Source organism: Cydia splendana, chromosome Z (genome assembly GCF_910591565.1).
Source record: "Cydia splendana chromosome Z, ilCydSple1.2, whole genome shotgun sequence".
Classification (NCBI taxonomy): Eukaryota; Metazoa; Arthropoda; class Insecta; order Lepidoptera; family Tortricidae; genus Cydia; species Cydia splendana.
The window spans coordinates 18,983,882-19,003,601 of record NC_085987.1 but is presented as its reverse complement, the minus strand read 5'-3'; the positions used below and the strand labels follow the sequence as shown (position 1 = coordinate 19,003,601).

Below are 19,720 nucleotides of genomic sequence, written 5' to 3'. Positions count from 1 at the left end.
TACATTTAATTACTTTTTAATATTATTTTTTCTGAAAAAAAAGGAAAAAAAATTTTTTTTTTTCAAAATTAACTATGCCATTTAGTTTTCTTAAACGTACTTAACCATACCCCGAAGTTAACGGAATTCAATAAAAACACGGTGTATAGGTTAATAATCCAGTAGAAGGAAATTCATTTTTTCGCTAAGGGCAGTTGGCCATGCTTACCCGGCTATACCCTTTGCGAAAATTCATTTGGGAAATGAATCTACTGCGATAAGTTTGTTGGGAAGTGAAATTTGGCGAAAGGTATTTGGCCCAAACGGAAGTAGTTAGACCCAAGTTACTACGTAGGTACATTCTAGATCTGTGACTTTATTACTAACGTAACGAGGTTTTTGCCCTTTAGTAGTTCATTAAATAATAAAACAACATATACTTTGTAATATTATTACAGAAATGCTTTATTATAATTAATGTCTAAATAGATGGATCATCATATAAATGTTATCTAGTACAACCTACAAAGCGGAACGGCGGGAGCCGCGATCAGTTTCACCTCGCCACTCTTGACGTTCCGCCTTATTCCATCACATACAGGTTTTACAAATCATTTGTAATCATTTTTGTACAGCCATATACAATAATTTTTAGTTACCTCTAAATGTAAAAAATCTGAGGTGTCATAGGAAACTAGGCTTCCTATAAAATTAATTACACAGGGGAATGAGGAGCAGCTACGCTTGTGACGTGCATCCGGCAAGGTAGACCTCGGAACTACAACTATCAGTACAGGACTTTACAATCATCACTATAACCCTAGCTAAGAGAGCGCGGCACGTCCGCGGACGGCCTTCGCTCCCGGCGAGAGCCGTCTCCTTCCAGCTTCCGACAAGGCTAATTACATAACTAAATAACTTAAATTAGTTACATAAAAATATACAAAAATATCATTTTCACAAAATTAAAGTAACTATACATTCCAGCATTAAACAATATTCGATAAGTATGATTTAAAAGCCGGGTTTAACTTAAACGAGAGCTTGACTTGAAAATACATTACAAAATTACATAAATTACAATTATAAAATAGAATCACGGCTATAGTGCCGATTGTCTAGAACTGCCTGCGGCATTTCTCAATCACTCGAAGATTCAAGGTCCCCTAGCCCAGCTAATAGTTATTCTACAACGAGCTAAATTACGAAAACATTTCGGTCCTTGTGACCACTGTTTTCCTTCGATTCATAAATTACACGAGAATGAGAGACGATCAAATATTTATACATAGATCATACGAACAACGAATAATACTAGAACACTTAAGAGCTAGAAACGCAATAAAACTACGCCACAGTGACGCGACGGCCGAGCACCAGAGTCGGCGTCAACGCTGTACAACTATTGTTACAGTAATCGTATCATTCTTTACATCAGTCTGCTGCTACGGTATGTACAGAGGGCGCCTCACGCCTGCGCTGAAGCCACCCGCGCCCCGCGCCCCGGGCGCGTCCGCCGGTGCCGTCGCCGTCGCCTCTCACAACACAACAATACGACTAACACAATAATTATAGGTACTTCACGAGCTTACCATACACAGACACGACGCGGTGCACGACAATATTAATACCTAATCAGATTTTATGCGGCTGTTGTATGCCGCTACTTATTCTAGGAGAGGGTCGCAGCGGGCGGCGTGATAATGCCGGTGAACGGTGGACGACGAAGCGGCGAGCTCTTAGTTACAAATGTACAATCTCAATATTCACAAAATTTATAATAGGCGGGGACACCCGCGCCGTCGCATCAGCTTGAGCCCGCGGACGTTAATACTTTACACATACTACAGGACAGGGTTTGGCGGCGGCGGGCCGATAGGTCCTAGCTCCGGCGCTTTCATAAAAAATTTCTCCAATTTGGCAATAATGTGTTTCCCGTAGGTGTACTTGCGCAGCGAACCGATGTGTGGGCGTATCTTGTGCATTAGAACTTTGCGCTGCGTAGGTTCCGCTACGTCGATCATTTTCTGTACCACGTAGTTGGCATATTGATCCTTCATCATCACGTGAAGTGCACTGAAAAACGCACGACTGCGATCAATATTACAGACCGAACTAAGAATAGATCGAAAGGAATTGTATTGAAATTAAATATGATTACATTATATCAAATCAAAACCATTCCTTGATGATGAAACGCACATTGTGTAAATATAAGTTAATAATGAATGATGTAGTTAATTCCAGCAACTTCATCAAGGACAGTTTGATTTGCGTAATGTAGGTAAAGTAAGCAATGCAGATACTGACTTATCATTGAATCCGCAGAGTTCATCAATGAGGAGCGCGCGTTCATTGCGCGTAGCGTGCGTGACGCACTTCTCGACGACGTTGGAGGCGAACTTGTGCTGAGAGAGCTGCAGCACCTTACCGCGCACCGCCGCCACCAGCCGCGACCGGTCCTCCGCTGCGCCGTGCTCTAGCACGTGTTGCACTACATAGTTGCCATACTGATCCTGAAACGACACACAACTGCCTGCTTATTATTTTAGTACAAGTTAGTCGATACAAAGAGCATAAAACTATCTATTTTGACCGGGGCAATTTATTGGTCCGTGTTATACTAAAACCAATACAGTGTAAGTCGAAAAGTTCATTACAAAATAGCTTTTGTTAACTTCCCTGGTTGTTAATGTTGTTATTAGTATAAACTAACAATTTTTTGCAATGTAATAAAATATTCAAATAGATGTTTACGGATTGGTACCTCATAGTAGTGTCGGTACCGCACTTTTAAAGTTAGCAAGTTATAATATGAAATCTTAGAAAGTTATATGAAGTTATTGTATATCCAGAGATATTGGATTTTCGGGGGTATTCATTCAAAAACCATTCACATGACATGAACAATTGTTTAATCATTGTTAATTAAAGTGGCTCATGCTTTTTGATTTAAGTTTGATTCATATTTCTTTATTATTTTAAAAATAAACTTTCTCTACTTGTCGACTGTAATGGTTGAATTAAGATTTAGTATACTGTAATTGGGTACTTCTCATGCATGGGCTCCCAACTCAACTATAATATTCAGATCGAAACGGTTTAGTCAACTATAATAAAATTGACCAATAACAGCTCGCCGCGGTCAAGAGAACGAAACGAAAAGCCAACAGACATCAACGAGCCCCTTTGTCAGTACCTTCTTGCTTAATTTTGTTTATTTATATAGGTCAATTAGTAGAAAATTAATTTTCGTTTTTTTCCTACCTTTCCTATAATTTTTGGCGGGAGATAATTGATTAAGATTATTATAACCACATAGGCTACATAGATAAAATTATTAAAAAAATCCCCGGCATTCTAATTTTCGTTTCGAGATATAATAATCCAGTATCTTTTGTAACGCGGTTCATTTGTGTCAAATCCGGTAGTCCTGATTTTTTCAGACTTGTTTATATTGTTGGCTCAATGAATAATCCAAATATGAAACCTCGAGCGCCGAACGCAACTTAGTCAAAAATCGAAAAAACCGCCAAAATTGCGGTTTTTTTAGATTTGGGGGCTTATAACATAACCCTAAAGCAGGGGGTGTCGGCGGGCCGGACTGGAACGCGTCGCGGGCCGGGGTTTGGAGACCCCTGCCCTAAAGGACTAGAGTTAGACCAAGAAAAGTCTGCAGCGATTTTGATAGCCCACTCAGTGCAAGTGTTATTTACTTATACGTCATGATTTCGTAGAAATTTGACGTTTAAAATAACACTTGCACTGCGTGGGCTACCAAAATCGCTGCAGACTTTTCTTAGTCTAACTGTAGATGTAGTACCTTCTTAAGTCGTTTTTAAAGCAGAATAAGTTTGCTACAATACGACCTACCGGGTCTAATTGTTTTTAAAACAATTGGACCCGGCCTTTAGGGGCATATATGTCCAAATGTCAAAACGTCCAGAGTCACAATGCCCTACTGCGAATAAGTCCAGATTCAGATTTCAGATGATTTATTGATAAATGTACCTACATCTCATTTACATGTCAAACAAATATACAAAATATTCAAAAATAAAATAAAATTATTAAGTTAATAGATACTACATGCATTACATGAAATTGCACATATTGTTTTATTTTTTATTTACAGGGTTCGAATAGTGTTAGGATCAATGATCTTTTTGCAGAAACTCGTTTACATTGTAGCACGCAAGGTCAATAAGGAGTGCTTTTAGTTTTTTTGTAAATGATGCATTAAGGACTGTATCGTTATTATGAATACAACTTTACTTAGCCGTTTTTTCTGGTATTATATTTTTATAAAAAAAATACACATATAGTTTAATTAGTGCTTTAATAATAAGTAACATTTCGTCCTGGGAGATCACGTAAAGCATATGGTGTGGACAATATTTACCCAATCCTCCCGAGTAACTACAACGATTTTGGACAAATACTACAAGAAAATTTACGGTTTGCGAACAAGACGAGATATTACACAAAAAAAATCGTACTATGTAAACAGCAATTATATATGATTCGTAAAGCGAAACATCTGGGCATAGTCTAATCATTTCTTTTAGTTGGAAAAAAAGTTTTGGATCTGTGCTTGGTGGCCTTTTAGAGAATATGGCATGTTACTTACGACAACCCCGACTTTGGTATACAATATAACCATCATGGAGCGTTTCTATCGACCTGTTCTAGCCATGGTTCAACGCCATGAATGTCCGTTAGGCTTTGGATTTCGGTAGATTCTTTTAGCTGTTTCCCTCATTTCGCTGGCGTCAGAAATTGACGGGAATCCAAAATGTTGCATAAAAAGTAGTTTTCATGTAAAGATAAAAATTCACCACATTTATTCTGTGGATGTTCAATTGAGCAATCATGAAAATGACAATTAGATGGCATATTTTGGCAGCATATTAACCTTTTGTTTCTTTAAATCGTACCAAGGAATCGGTGAAATAGTCTCAAATTAAGCTCGATAGGCTTGTCCAAATTACATTTACTAGACGGTATTAAAATCATCATAAAGTCCCTAAAATAAAATAAATGTAAAACCTTCTTATATCAGATATGGCTTAAAAATACCCCCAGATTATACATTAAGAACATAGTAATACAAAATAATACACACGTCAACAGTTAGACCAGGTTTTATCTGTATTTATAATAAACGATACAGTCCTTACTATCCTGTCCGTATGTATTATTGTCCTATTGCCAGAAACTCTAGGTGTTGTTATATCCTTCTGTCATTTAGTCATACTGTTATATTATAATGCCACACTGCCAGGAAGGCCAGTGGCCTATTTTATAAAGCTACAATTTACAAGCGGAAATCTCTTTCTAACCCTATGTGTTAGAACGAGACTTCCGCTTGTAAATTGTAACTTGTAGCTTTATAAAATAGGCCACTGATGTCATAATGCCAAGTGTAAAAAAGTTCGAATGTTATAATTAGCGTCCGGAGGAGCAGTGGCAAATTTCACACAGAGGGTAATGGAGTTGTTATTTATTACTATCTTTTAAAGATTGAATGAATAAATTATTTATTTACCTAAAGTAGTAAAGTAAATTAAGAAACTGATTTATTCCGAAAAAGTGGCACGAACAAGTGGCCGTAGTCCATTCATTTTATAACATGGATACGCACTTAACTGAAGACAGTGAGGAAGACCTCACTTAATTCCAGCCACCAATTTTAGTTCAATGGCGTAGAAAATAATATGTACGGCAGGTATTACTTCTTAATCTAGTAATTTTATTTTAATAAAAAAATGTGAATAATATTTTGATAAAAAAATCATATTACCATTTCCCAAACTTAGGTATAGGTAATGCTCGCAACAGAATTATAGGAAGTATGCATTATGCAAAATTAATCATTTAATCGTTATTCGTTTAATCATAAACATACTTAGGCGACTCCATTTCCCTCTGTGTGAAATTTGCCACCGCTACTCCGGACGCTAGTTATAATCCCCTAGTGACAAAATGCCCAGGTGACAAAATGTCCAGATATCAAAATGTTCTCTTTCCTAACAAATAGCCCAAATATTTATGTTTATGAGATAGATGGCCCTGCTACCAATTTAACTATGGAACGAATATTTAAATCATTTATTTACATACAATAATATATACAGTGGTACTACTAAACGAAATTAATAACTAGCTTAAATCTAAAATAGGCCCCTGCGGCATTGTACCAAGGATGCTGGCAGCATTTCCTCGCTGTATCGCAATGCTGATACACCTGCACCAGTTACGTCAACCAGACGCTTCGCGATTTCTGCGAACAACTTATGCGCGCTGGGACCCCATGGACCTAGAGTTTCAACTCCAAATGGTACAAAATGGTACTCTCTACCGAGGCTCTTATATTTGTTACGTTTTAAAATTTCGAGGCTTTCCGCCGCCCCGCCCGCTTTTACATTAGTCCGTTGGAGGTGGGACGGTGACAGTGTGTCTACGCAGGTAGCATCCCACACTAACATCCGTCCCAAGCTCCAAGGAACTAAGGACACCCCATCGGGCCTCTTGCCATCATCTCTGATAATGCCAGTCTGCTCAAGAAGAGCAGGCACATTGATGGTGGCAAGAGACCGAAGGATTATGTCATTAAGCGACGCATGTCTCGAAAAACGGCCTGCACTTTTTTGACAAGATAATCCGTGGTGTCCCAGTCGGTCCACGTCCGTGCCACAAGAGCATATGTGTGGCGTACACACCGAAACCCCGAGTCGCAAACCAGTCGCCAGTCTAAGGGAGGTCGGATCCAAGAAAGTACCAGTATTGGGCGAAGGATGGGCATGTAGCCAGTAACCGGCTTCCCGGGTTCCGACCGCCAAAAGCCTCGCGCGATCTGGACCTGTACAGTTGTTTAGGAGAGTATTGTAAGTTAAATCACAGTAAACATTATCCCAACTCCTTTGTGAATTCGGGTTGTCTGGAAATTGTTTGCCTGGGCAAGCAATTTTAAAAGCATTTTTAGCGTCCTCAAAGCCCGCAATCTCACAGTTTGTGGGCAAAGCCCTTAAGATATTTCCTATGAGACCAGACGTGCTATGAGTGGACGCCAAAAAGGCTGGGGAAGTCACACTGGAAATTTTGCGAATTCCTAAACCTCCAAACCGAATAGGGAGGGACGCTTGAGACCAGGAAGGCTCACTTAGCTGAATGTTTAGAATCGTCTCTAAACTAATTTTGATCAAATCATCTATAGGCGACAATAAATTTTAATGTTTCCAAAAAGGACAACAGCGGAGGACAGACGTAAATTTAGGGACAAAAATGCAGAATTTAAGAATCACAAGAGCATAATGAGGGCTAATTTCGAGTAAGCGATCCGTGTGACTTTTAAATTTAGTTATAGAGTTAGAAATATTATCAGGAAAAGATTCTTCGAATATAGGAGAACCCAGGAGGCAAAGAGAATACTTGTCTACTGATTTGATATTGGGAGTCAGATCGTCAAATTTGGGTTGTAAGGGGCTGTCCATAAATTACGTCATCGATTTTTGACGATTTTTGACCCCCCCCCCCCTATCATCATCCAAAAATCATGCTTCAAATGACCCCATTTCCTCCTACTTCATGCTACCGTCATCCGATGTCCAGACCCCCCCCCCCTAATTTGAAATGACGTAATTTATGAATAGCCCCTAAGTCGGTCAAAGTACAAGAAGATTTTTGAATAAAGAGTTCGCATTTGCTTAAATTCAGTTCTAAACCAATATTTTCGAAACTACTCTTAATAAAAGACAAATCAGAAAGCACAGTATTCACGTCGCCTCCTAGGGTTCCGTCATCTAAGTACCACACATTGAATTTTGATTTTAATTTTTTGATAATTGGATTTATAGCCAAACTAAAAATTGCTGGCCCGAGAGGGTCACACTGCTGACAGCCAACTTCAGAAGATAATTCATGTGACTTGTACATTAATTTAGATGAGTCTGAATAGCAAAAGAAAAGATAATTCTAATTGTATAGTTCTGGAATTTTGTCCTTAACTTCTGTCAGCAAGGTGTCTCTACTAACCGAATTAAAAGCATTTTTAACGTCCATTTTGACAACAATTTCGCAATCATCGAGTGAAAGGTAGGTCCTTAGGGCATGGACGGCTGCCTCGCACCCACCTTTCGTGTTGAAACCTAGCTGTATTGGTTCAAAAAGGGATTGCCATTTTGATCTAACGTGTCTAACCGCAATATTTTATTTTTACTACATATATTGACCCCAGGTCCAAATAACTGACAAGTACAATGTACTTGGCTTGAAAACCTGTCTGTAAACTATCAAAATAAATAATACGATACTATTTTATTGCCAATTAGTTCTGTTAACATTGCTTTCCCTAGGCTTTTGAAACTATGGGAATTCCTGAAATAAGGGAAATATGCCATCTGGACATTTTGACACCACGACTATTTTATACTAGACGCGCCCGCAGCTCCGCTCGCGTAAATAAAATAAAGAGTTTGTCTTATGTTTAGTTAAATACCGACATTATTATGTATTCAACCCTGCCATGGTTTATAAGTTATAACTGTGATAGGGATTTCTTATTTGTAGCCGTTATTTAGATAACTTAATTCCCAAATTTCCCAAAAAATGATGTGATTTGATAAAAGGCAAGATTGTATTTTTTCATCTACGTTGGTATTTATTTAAAACTTGTTTCAAGATAAAATTATGATTTGTTTTTATAAGCCTAGTTGCAAAATTATTAATCCCCTTAACTCTCCTTAAACTTAACGCTTAAATCGCCTTTCCATACAAACGTAGGTAGTCTAGTCCCCATTTCCCTTTCTGGATATTAACATTACTTACTAAGGCTACGGTGACGCAACGACCCAAAATTAGTCCTGGCCTCCGACACCAGATCACGCCATGTTTCTCGGTCTTGCGATAGCTCTCGCCAGTCGCCATGGCCGAGGTTGAGCAGGTCTTGAGGAACTAAGTCGTTTCAGCGGTAGCTGGGACGTCCACTCGGGCGTCTCCCATTTTGTTGTCCCAAGTACACTCTCTTCACGGCACGATCCTCTCCCATTCTCTCTAAGTGTCCGAGCCACCACTGAATTTAGCCGCTTTTGTCTCTCAATATTTCGCCACTATATCGGACCACATCCTTATTTCTATGGCAACAAAATTATATTACGATATTTGGCTGACTGCTGACTGTACATTTGCTTATTTTCATCAGGTTGCTCCAAAATATCTGAACATGCACTTTATCTACCTACATAACTTACTATCAACTTTGTATTTTTGGCCCATCTCAGCCCGTTCCCCGGACGAATGATACTGTTTGCCGAAGCCGTGAAAGTCAATCTGAATAATATAACTCAAAAAGAAATTTAAAACAACAAAATACGAATTATTAATAATATGATAATATTAATTTGATTGATAAGTCATATATGGCATAAGTCACTCGTATGGGCCCTATAGACTAAGGTTGAGGTTGACAGCACTTTTTATTTTACTTCGTGTAAAAAAACGCCGAAATAACTGTATACCAACATGACAAACATAATTTAGGTTACTTTAACTTACGAATAATTTGGTCTAGTCTGTAGCACCGACGACACGAAACTAACCGAGAGTTGCCGAAAATGACCGACCATCGTAAAATGTAGATTGTTATGAAATTTTCTTTTGCTTATTGTAAATTAAATACGCATCGAAAGCGATAGTTTTTATGCTCTAGAGTTCTATTCTCATATTTAGATAATAGATTTAAACAGTTTTTTCTTATCATACGTGCGTCGTATTAGAGATACGTGTCAAAAACTTTTTTAGAAATTTATAAGGCGCCATCTCGCTTCTTCGCTCGTTTTTTATCCCGTTCTGGTTTTTCAATTTTATATACAGTGTGTTTTTTTTAAGTGGGACAGTATGGGGAAATCCTAAAGTATAAGAGATACAGGGAAACTGTCTTAGGAAACATTAGGTACTTTTTTGTGAAAAAAAAATTGGTATAGTCAAAATTTTGGTCAAGTGTGAGTTGTCCCTAAAAATGATTAATTTTGATGAAATTTTTTTTTGACGCACATCTACTCAGTTTCATGAGGGGATCATTTTATTGTATGGGAAGAAAAAAATCGGGACAGCAGAAGTTAGGTAAATTTAATAAAATAATTTTACATTAAAGTAAATGTTCAAAGTGGCCTCCCTCTTGTCGAATGCAGGCACGAGCGCGTTTCAGAACACCTCTGGTAGCTTTAGACAAGGCGTTGTGATGTATGTTGTTCAAATGATAATGCACTGCGTCTTTTAACTCTTGTACCGAGTTGTAAGTATCTGCATAAATTCGACCTTTAAGGTACCCCCAAATGAAAAAATCCAACGGTGTTAAATCGGGTGAACGTGGTGGCCATTTAATAGGGCCATTTGTGCCCATCCAGCGATCAAGAAAATGTTCATTTAAAAACTGTTTCGTAGCGATACTATTGTGGGCAGGGGCGCCGTCTTGTTGGTAGATGATATTATTCAAATTATTTAATGGAATTGCCATATCTACTAAATCCACAGCCATGTTTAATATTTCCTGATATTTTTGACTATTCAATGTTCCATGGTAAATTTTAATGGCAAAGATTTTATTATCTAATATTGCACACCAACAATTAAAGGAAAAGCGGACCTGGTTATGGGTTGCCGTAGTTCGGAAGGGGTTTGTACGTGCCCAAAAATGATTATTTTTTCTATTGTACATGCCATTGTTTGAAAAATTGCATTCATCTGTCCAAATAATCCGGCTTGGAAAAGACGGGTTTCTAATCGAGCATGCTACAAACCACTGGCAAAATGCTAATCTCCGGTCAGTGTCTCCTGGAAGCAATGCTTGTACAAGATGACCTTCTATGTAACACTTGTACTTGTAAGCCTTCAATACCTTTCGTACTGTAGATTTATGCACACCGATAGTGTTAGCAGCTTCCCTCAATGAGGCTTTTGGGTAGGCTTCAAAATATCCTAAGATTGCGATAGTTGTAAATTCATTTATTACTGTGGCTCGTCTCTTCCGTTTTAATTTAAAACAGCCTCCCTTTCTTAAATTTTTCACCAGTTTGTCAAAAATTTTGCGGTCCGGTTGATCGCGGTCCGGATAACGTTCCCGATACCACTGTAACGCATTCACAGAGCTACGATAATTTACAAAATACGCTTCAATTAAATCTACTTTATGCGAGTTTGGTAATTCCATGACGAAAACTTAACATAATGTTAACTTTAAACAATGAAATATCAAGTAAAATACTGTTTGTTTCAAGAAGTTCCAAATTTAAAATTTGTTTTTTTTTTAAATTAGATTTGTAAGGTAAGGCTCGCGTAAGAATATCTTAAAGTATTTTAATCCTTTTTAAACCAAATAAAGTGTTCCAAATTCAAATGTAAAACTGGAATAGGCAATATTTTTTAAATAAAAACCTTGCAGTGGGCAGTGGTTTTCAATTTACACGGGTTGTAAAAATGAAAACGATTTTCTTAAATTTGACTAACTTCTGCTGTCCCGATTTTTTTCTTCCCATACAATAAAATGATCCCCTCATGAAACTGAGTAGATGTGCGTCAAAAAAAAATTTCATCAAAATTAATCATTTTTAGGGACAACTCACACTTGACCAAAATTTTGACTATACCATTTTTTTTTTCACAAAAAAGTACCTAATGTTTCCTAAGACAGTTTCCCTGTATCTCTTATACTTTGGGATTTCCCCATACTGTCCCACTTAAAAAAAACACACTGTATATGATGATTAGGGAAATATGACATTTGGACTTTTTTGCATTTTGGACATTGTGACACCTAGACATTATGACATTAGGGCATCATAACATCCGGACTTATTGACAAATGGGTATTGTTACATCTGGACTTTCCGTCATCAGGCCATTATTACATTCGGTGTAATTGACCATGGACATTATGACACCTAGCCTCTCTGACATTTGGACATATATGCCCTTAAACGGGAGCCGGTACGTCGTATTGTAGCAAATATAGTCTACTTTAAAAACGTCTTAAGAAGGTACTATCAAAACTGGTAGGTTCATACAAAAATTAAAAAATCATGGATTAACTATAGATTTTTGGCCAGACATAGGGGGGTCAAATATATGCTTTTTAGCTCCTCGATCACCTCCAACTAGGAATACGTCTAGTATAGTGATGTGCCGATGAGAACGTTCTCGATTCTGAGAATTCCTTTCCGAAGAAATTTCCGGAAAATTTCCAACTTTCTCGAGAACGTTCTCTTATTAGCATAAGTTATGAACAATCTTATTTTTTTTAATGGAGACCATATTTACTTTTGTTAAGTTTATACCTTTTGCCTCAAATAACTTGTTTGGGCAACGCTCGAAAAACATTATCCTCCTTCTGATGCAGTCGGGTAAAAATCCTATTTTATACTATTTTGTTACTGGAAACGTATTTTTACGCGACTGCATCAGAAGGAGGGTATCGTTTTACTAGCGTGGGTATGTATATACTATGTCTATTTATTTGACACGCCCTACAGCCCAAACGGCTGGACGGTTTTTGACATGTGAGGTGAGGTTGAATTCGTCAGAATTGTGGTAGTGACACACAGACACAGGCTATATAAATTTTGAAAACGACGCCCGTACTGTAGCAATATGGGGTACCAAATGAAAGCTAGTAAAAAGGCCACTACAAAAATATATGTCAACAGTCGGGTTTTTTAGTTTGTTTTAATAATAGTTGTAGTTTAATTTAACAGAAAATTGTACTTTTTTCAACTTGATGTAAGTACTTTTTTTATTTGTTGATATATCAGGTTAATTATTTTTTAACATTATATAGAGGATATTCACAGTCACTTGGTATGTATTTTGGACTAATCCATTCAGCCATTTTCAATTTAGAGCACTTGAAAGTCAACTGTGGATTGTAAAATTTTTGAACGTTTTCTAATAATTTGTTAGTTGGGGAGCCGACGATGCTAAATGTGTAGTTACTCGAGCGTCGTACAGACCTATTGGAATCGAAATATTAGATGATAAGAAGAAAAAAAGTTATATAAAGATTTTTTTTTCAGCGAGCCGGAAAGGGTCTACAATTTTTTTTAATTTCGGGAGTTTGGTGGAGGGTTAAAAAATCGTTAAGCAGTTTGTGGGTTTGGTCTTTTTTGTCCACGTTAATGCTATATATTTTCTATAACTTAATATACCACTTATTTGTAGGAATTTTCTTAATCTGTCGAACACAACTTTGACGCCTAATTTTTACATTGTAACCGTCAGATTAAGGAAATGCGTGCAAATAATTATCAGATTTAGCGTTAGACACAATTATAGCGTTAATTTGGACTAATATGACCAAATCCACAATCTGCTTAACAATTTGTTGAACCCACCCACCAACCAAGGTCTCAACATATATGGCTAAAAGGGGTAAAGGTAGACTACACGGGGGAGCAAGATATCACTCAGATCTTAATCTGACGCGCTCGAGTAAACACAAAAATCCCCTCTTGGGCTCCCCCACTATTAGACCAATAAGTATTGAAAATGTTACAGTATGTGTGTGTGTATTTGTGATCTACTCACAAAGCCTTTTCATTTGGTACCCCACATGGTATGTTTAAAAGAAAATAAAAAATAAAGTTTGTACTGCCGACTTTATGACGTCACCTTCACCACTTTCGCGCTTATCATCTCATAAATATGTGTTCAGGGCATTACAGAAGAGCGATAGCTGTAAGAGGCAATATGATCGCCCGCAGGTTTGCACGGTGTAACGAACAGGTGAAACTGACACTTTTTTAGCTGTGGGTGAAATTTACGCAGAAGGCCTACAACACAATACGCATACAATACAATAACATCCTCAGGATGCTGTTGAGGCTGCCGAAGAACTGCAGTGCATCTGGCATGTTTGCAGAAGCAAGGGCGGACGACTTATTTTTACATTAGGCGGAAAATAATAGCCTCACTGCTGAAACGAGTGCGCGGCAGTGGCAACAGCAAGCTGAGGTGTATGGCCGAGCGTCTAGACTGCCCGCTAATTAAGTATTGGGTTGAGGTCGCGGTAGGGAGGGACAAGTAGTAATAGTCGGGGTATAGTTGTAAGTTGTTATGTGTTGTTTCCTTGATTCTCATTTTTTTTATGTTATTTTTCTTTTTCTCTGCATTGTTTTTCTTTGTGTACACTAATCTTTAGGCAATTAAGATGCATGTTACTAACACTCATATGGATTATGTTGGTCCGAAATAAACAATTTTTATTTTATTTTTATTATTTATTACACCAAAGACATATGTAACTTCGTATAAGATGAATAAAGTCTAAGGAAAAAACGTGCCTAGGAAATCAAGAAAAAGTCATTCTCGGATAGATGGCGCACACACCTTTGGCCTATGGTCGGCTAGATGGCGTGACGACACCGTTTCATATTTAACAATTTTAACACATAGATATCAGTGAATGAACAAGGGTCAAAGTGATATAAAAATAATAAAATCATTTATAGCCTGACAACAGTTTATTTAACCCTGAGATAGTGTCGCTGCAAACAGCTTACGTATGGCAATAATGTGCGTACGTCATGTATAGTCGGGGTAGTGGGCATTGGCTTCATGTTGATACTCGTATAATGTCAAAACATTGCTTACAGAGAATTCGGTTCTTTCAATTTACCTATTCGTCAAAATCTGATTCTAAATATTCAATATTAATATATTCTTCGTTTTCTGACTCTGACGAAGTCTGATTTTCATCAGATGTTGTGTCGCTTACAGGACCACCAACCTCGATTATAAAACGTTCAGTCTCCAATTCGATTATAGGATTTTTATCGTCGATCTACATAAACCTTAAATGAAATATTAAAGTTTAAACCAAACAACTAACCAGTTCAATAAAACCGCACTATAAAATGTCAATACCGGTCATGTCAACAACCAACTTCAAAACATTGTTTATTGGAATGCTATGTAATCCTTCGTCTTTTTTAAGCTGTAAGTATTTGATTGCATTCACTACAATTTTTTCACATCTTTGGTAAATTTTTTTGGCATTTTTGTAATAAAACTGCTTATATTTGAATATATTCGTAGATATTTTCCGTTTGTTTACATCGGTGACATTCAATGACATCCAACGTTCGTTGTCAAAGAGTACTTGTTGCCAGTAAAAGAAATTAGTACCATTGAAAATCCGCAAAATGGCGAGGGTCAAATAAACTGTTGTCAGGCTTTATTTATATTTATTTACCGTCTGTCACCAGGCTGTATCTCACGAACCGTGATAGCTAGACAGTTGAAATTTTCACAGATGATGTATTTCTGTTGCCGCTATAATAACAAATACTAAAAACAGAATAAAATAAAGATTTAAATGGGGCTCCCATACAACAAACGTGATTTTTGACCAAAGTTAAGCAACGTCGGGAGTGGTCAGTATTTGGATGGGTGACCGTTTTTTTTTTTGCTTTTTTTTTTTGTTTTTTTTTTGCATTATGGTACGGAACCCTTCGTGCGCGAGTCCGACTCGCACTTGCCCGGTTTTTATGATATGTTTATACGTTTTCATTTTGAGTTTTAGTCGTGTGTCAATAGATGGCAGTAAATTTACTGTGACTACATAATGTACTATGACAGGACCCCTCTATACTATAGATGGTCAAGCAAATCTTGTCAGTAGAAAAAGGCGCGAAATTCAAATTTTCTATGAGACGATATCCTTACGCGCCTACATTTTTCAAATTTGCCGCCTTTTTCTAATGACAAGATCTGCTTGACCCAGTATATCTATTCTCTTTGATTACACTGAATGCATCGATACCATATTCACCCATCATATCCAAGACGACATGAGCGAAAATCGATTTGTAAGACTTTTTTTTCGCTGGCCGGTCTACTATATGTCGAAAACCGTGCAGCCGTTTAAGTGTAGGAAACGAAGCAAGTTGTTGTAGGAGACCCATGCATTAAAGTCGATGACATTTTGCTTGGTTATTGTATACTATGAGCCGAAACTGACATATAAATATCCAAAAAAAACCGGCCAAGTGCGAGTCTGACTCGCGTTTCTAGGGTTCCGTACATAATTTCGACTCACGCTTGACTGCACATTTCTAATAGGTTTTCCTGTCATCTATAGGTAAAGAACTATTTTGTGTATTGTTTTCAAAATTTTAGACCCAGTAGTTTCGGAGATACAGGGGGGAATAGTCATTTTTTGGCTATTTGTATTTTCTTAAATAACTTCGAACCTATGTATTTTAAAATTATTTATTTTATTTATTTTACAGACAGATCCAATGCGCCATGAAACTTAACATTAACATATACATACCAAAGGTACATATAACAATCAGGTACAAACAAACAATTACAAATAACACAATTACAAATCACTAGTTCCTTATCACATCCACAATTACACCTTAACGGAAAAAAAAATGTCCATCTTTGGGTTACTAATTTACATATGTGTACCAAATTTCAACTTAATTGGTCCAGTAGTTTCCGAGAAAATAGGCTGTGACAAACAGACAGACAGACGCACGAGTGATCCTATAAGGGTTCCGTTTTTTCCTTTTGAGGTACGGAACCCTAAAAACACTCCTAAGTTAGGTATGTATACGTAAAAATACAAATCTGTTTAGATATTTACCCGAGTAATTCCTCCGTCCAAAATTATTTTACCAAATAAGTTATTTGGTATTTCTGCTGGGATATTTTTTTTTAATTTCATATATTGTTGCAATACGTTACATGAATATGTCCGGTGAAGACGAAAGTTTGAACGGAGCATTTTTCCGTAAAAAGATATTAACGATTTAAGACTTTAGGTATTTACTTAAATACTATTCTCTTTATTTATTTTTCGTCTTAAGTTAGGTTATTTATAATATGAATATAAAAGTAAAATATACAAACACAAAACGATAAAAAATACATATAAACACTTTATAAAAAACCTAACCTAGGGTGCCGAGAGCAGCGGGGCAAGGCCCAAGCTACCGGTGGTCAGGGCCGCAGAGAGAGGAACTGGCGGACTATCCGCGCCCTGTCCAAGATCACCGCCTTCTGCATCTGGCCCTTGATCCAACCACCTAGCGAGAGTCTCTCAAGATGTTGGTCGAGACTCTTCGCTATTAGACCGTTCACTGAAACGACTATCGGGACAATTATCGTCGAATCAACATCCCACATGGCGGTTATCTCGTGAGCCAAGTCTAGGTACTTACTGAACTTGTCCTTCTCGGCTTTCACGAGATTCTCATCATGGGGGATGGTGATGTCAACGAGCACGGCCCGACGTTGCGATCGATCTATTATTACGATGTCAGGCTTATTGGCTACAATATTCCTGTCAGTGATGATAGATCGATCCCAATAGAGCGTGGCACGACCATTCTCGAGAACAGGCGCAGGTAAGTACTTGTAGTACGGTACTTCGCGGTCCACAAGGCCGTATAGAAGAGCAAGTTGCTGGTGAATAATCCTGGCTACGAGATTATGTCTGTGCAAGTACTCGCCGTTAGCAAGATGAGAACAACCGGAAATGATATGCCTGAGTGTCTCTCCGGGACGGCGGCATGCCCGACAAATGTCGACCGTACCGTCCTTCAGGATATATTTCCGATAGTTGTTCAGTCATCATTACTTCGTCCGCAATTGCACAGGCAAAACCCTCGGTTTCTCCGAAGAGGTCCCCGAATCGTAACCAGTTCACCGACGCGAGCAGGTCCACATCGGGTCCCGTGAGGGCCTTGTAGAACCGCCCGTGTAGCACCTTACTCTCCCATGCCGCCTTGCGATCCGCAGTACTTAGTACCACAGGTTTGCGCCAGTTCTCGTTTGCCAAGGAGAGCGGCGTGAGGTTCCTGTCTACTGCCACCACATCACGATGCATCCCACACTCGTTGTTAAGGAAATAATTCCTGAGATTGTACACCTCGCGGTTGTGGAGATCCTTGGCGTTTAGGAAGCCTCGGCCGCCACACTTCCGTGGGATGTACAATCTCATAACTGACGAGCGTGGGTGTAGCATGCGATGTGTGGTGAGCAGTGATCGGACCCTCCGATCCAGGGCGTCCAGCTCGGTCTGAGTCCACCTTAGTATGCCAAAGGAGTATGTGAGTAGGGGCATTACCCAGGCGTTGAAGGTGCGCACTTTGTTGCCTCCTGACAAAAGACTGTTTAGGACTTTTGTGAGCCGACTGAAAAAGCGCTCCTTCACCGACCGTCTAATACCCTCATCCTCAATACCCAACGACTGTGACATACCAAGGTATTTATAGGTTTCTGATTCAGAGATAGATCTGAAAGACATTGTCTCAGAGAGTTGTAAATTTGTTGAATTTACAGCCCTCCCCCGCTGTACATGCATAACCGCACATTTATCGACACCAAATTCCATGTTGATGGCATTACTGAAGACTTCGGTGGTTTTCAGTAGCTCCAACAAGTCTTGGCTATTTGGTGCAAATAATTTGAGGTCATCCATGTACAGAAGGTGAGAAATGACTTCACCCTCTCTCTGAAGCCGGCAACCTAGTCCCAAATCCTTCAGTAAGGTGCTGAGGGGATTCAGAGCTAGGCAGAACCACAGGGGACTCAGACTGTCGCCCTGAAAGATTCCTCGCTCAATCCTTATAAAATCCTGCGGGCCAGGGCGGTCATCCCCGCCTCCTGGTTGACGAAGGACTGTGGTCCACTGCCTCATACACGTGCTTAGGAAGGCTCTCAAAGCTGCATCAACTTTATACAGCTGTAAGACCCTCCCCAACCATGAATGGGGCACCGAATCATAGGCCTTCTTGTAGTCAATCCAAGCGGCTGAGAGGGCCCCCTTGTTCCTCCGGATTTGATGGCAGATGGTCATGTCTATGAGGAGGAGCTCTTTAGTACCACGGGACCCAACTCTACATCCATTTTGAGCGGAAGCCAGAATATTGTTTGCAACAAAGTGCGCGTTGATTTTTGCTCTCAAAATGGATTATTATTCTTTGGATATTTATACAATACATTTTATTTTTTGATACTTTATCATATTGTAAAGTTTTTTCTGGCAGAGGAATTACTGCGGGGTCCACTACCTTTATTTACTACACTATTTGGGCTGTAGGGCGTGCCAAATATATGGACATGGCGCCCGCTAATGAAAAAAGGGAGGGAGGAATAGTTTTTTTCTTACTATAGGACGACGACGTACCCATATAGGGACCCATATAGGTACCAAATGAAAGCTAGTGAAAAGACCATTTCAAAAATTTAAAGTATGGACACGAAAAAATCTGGCCACGAATGATATGGTATATCTTTTAAATGAATGAGGATTTTCAAGCAGCACTTATTTTTTAATAATGTGTGGATATCAAACTACATAATAAAAATAATACGAGTCCATCTTTAGCGTTTCCGGCCGAGGCATTACATAACTATAAGTACTAGCCCGCGATTTCTCTGGTAGCAAATTACTAGCCACTGCCTGTGCTGTCTCTTGAATTTCGGTAGGCGTCAGCGTAAGAATATCATTTTCTTCACTAGAAGAACTCATTTTTATAGCGAGCGTAGATACGTCATGTTTCTTGTATTTTTAGTCAAACACAATTTACAGTATCCAATTCAGTAAGTATTTTCATATCCCGCCTTTTTAGGGTTCCGTACCCAAAGGGTAAAACGGGACCCTATTACTAAGACTTAGCTGTCCGTCCGTCCGTCCGTCCGTCCGTCCGTCCGTCCGTCCGTCTGTCACCAGGCT

At 38.6% G+C, this 19,720-nt stretch overlaps 1 protein-coding gene across 4 annotated transcripts in view; it reads right to left on the bottom strand.

The window, feature by feature from the left end:
• Positions 1 to 416: 416 nt before the first annotated feature.
• Positions 417 to 19,720, bottom strand: part of LOC134804720 (maternal protein pumilio) — a 362,073-nt gene continuing 342,769 nt past the window's right edge. For 3 of the 4 annotated variants that reach the window (XM_063777883.1, XM_063777885.1, XM_063777886.1), the window contains 2 exons: positions 2,290 to 2,495; positions 417 to 2,070 (listed from right to left, as the gene is read on the bottom strand). In XM_063777883.1, the coding sequence (XP_063633953.1) occupies positions 1,824 to 2,070; positions 2,290 to 2,495 (453 nt within the window). In that variant the 3' untranslated portion in view covers positions 417 to 1,823. The remainder of the gene's footprint in view (positions 2,071 to 2,289; positions 2,496 to 19,720) is intronic. The other variant, XM_063777884.1, reaches the window with a different exon arrangement.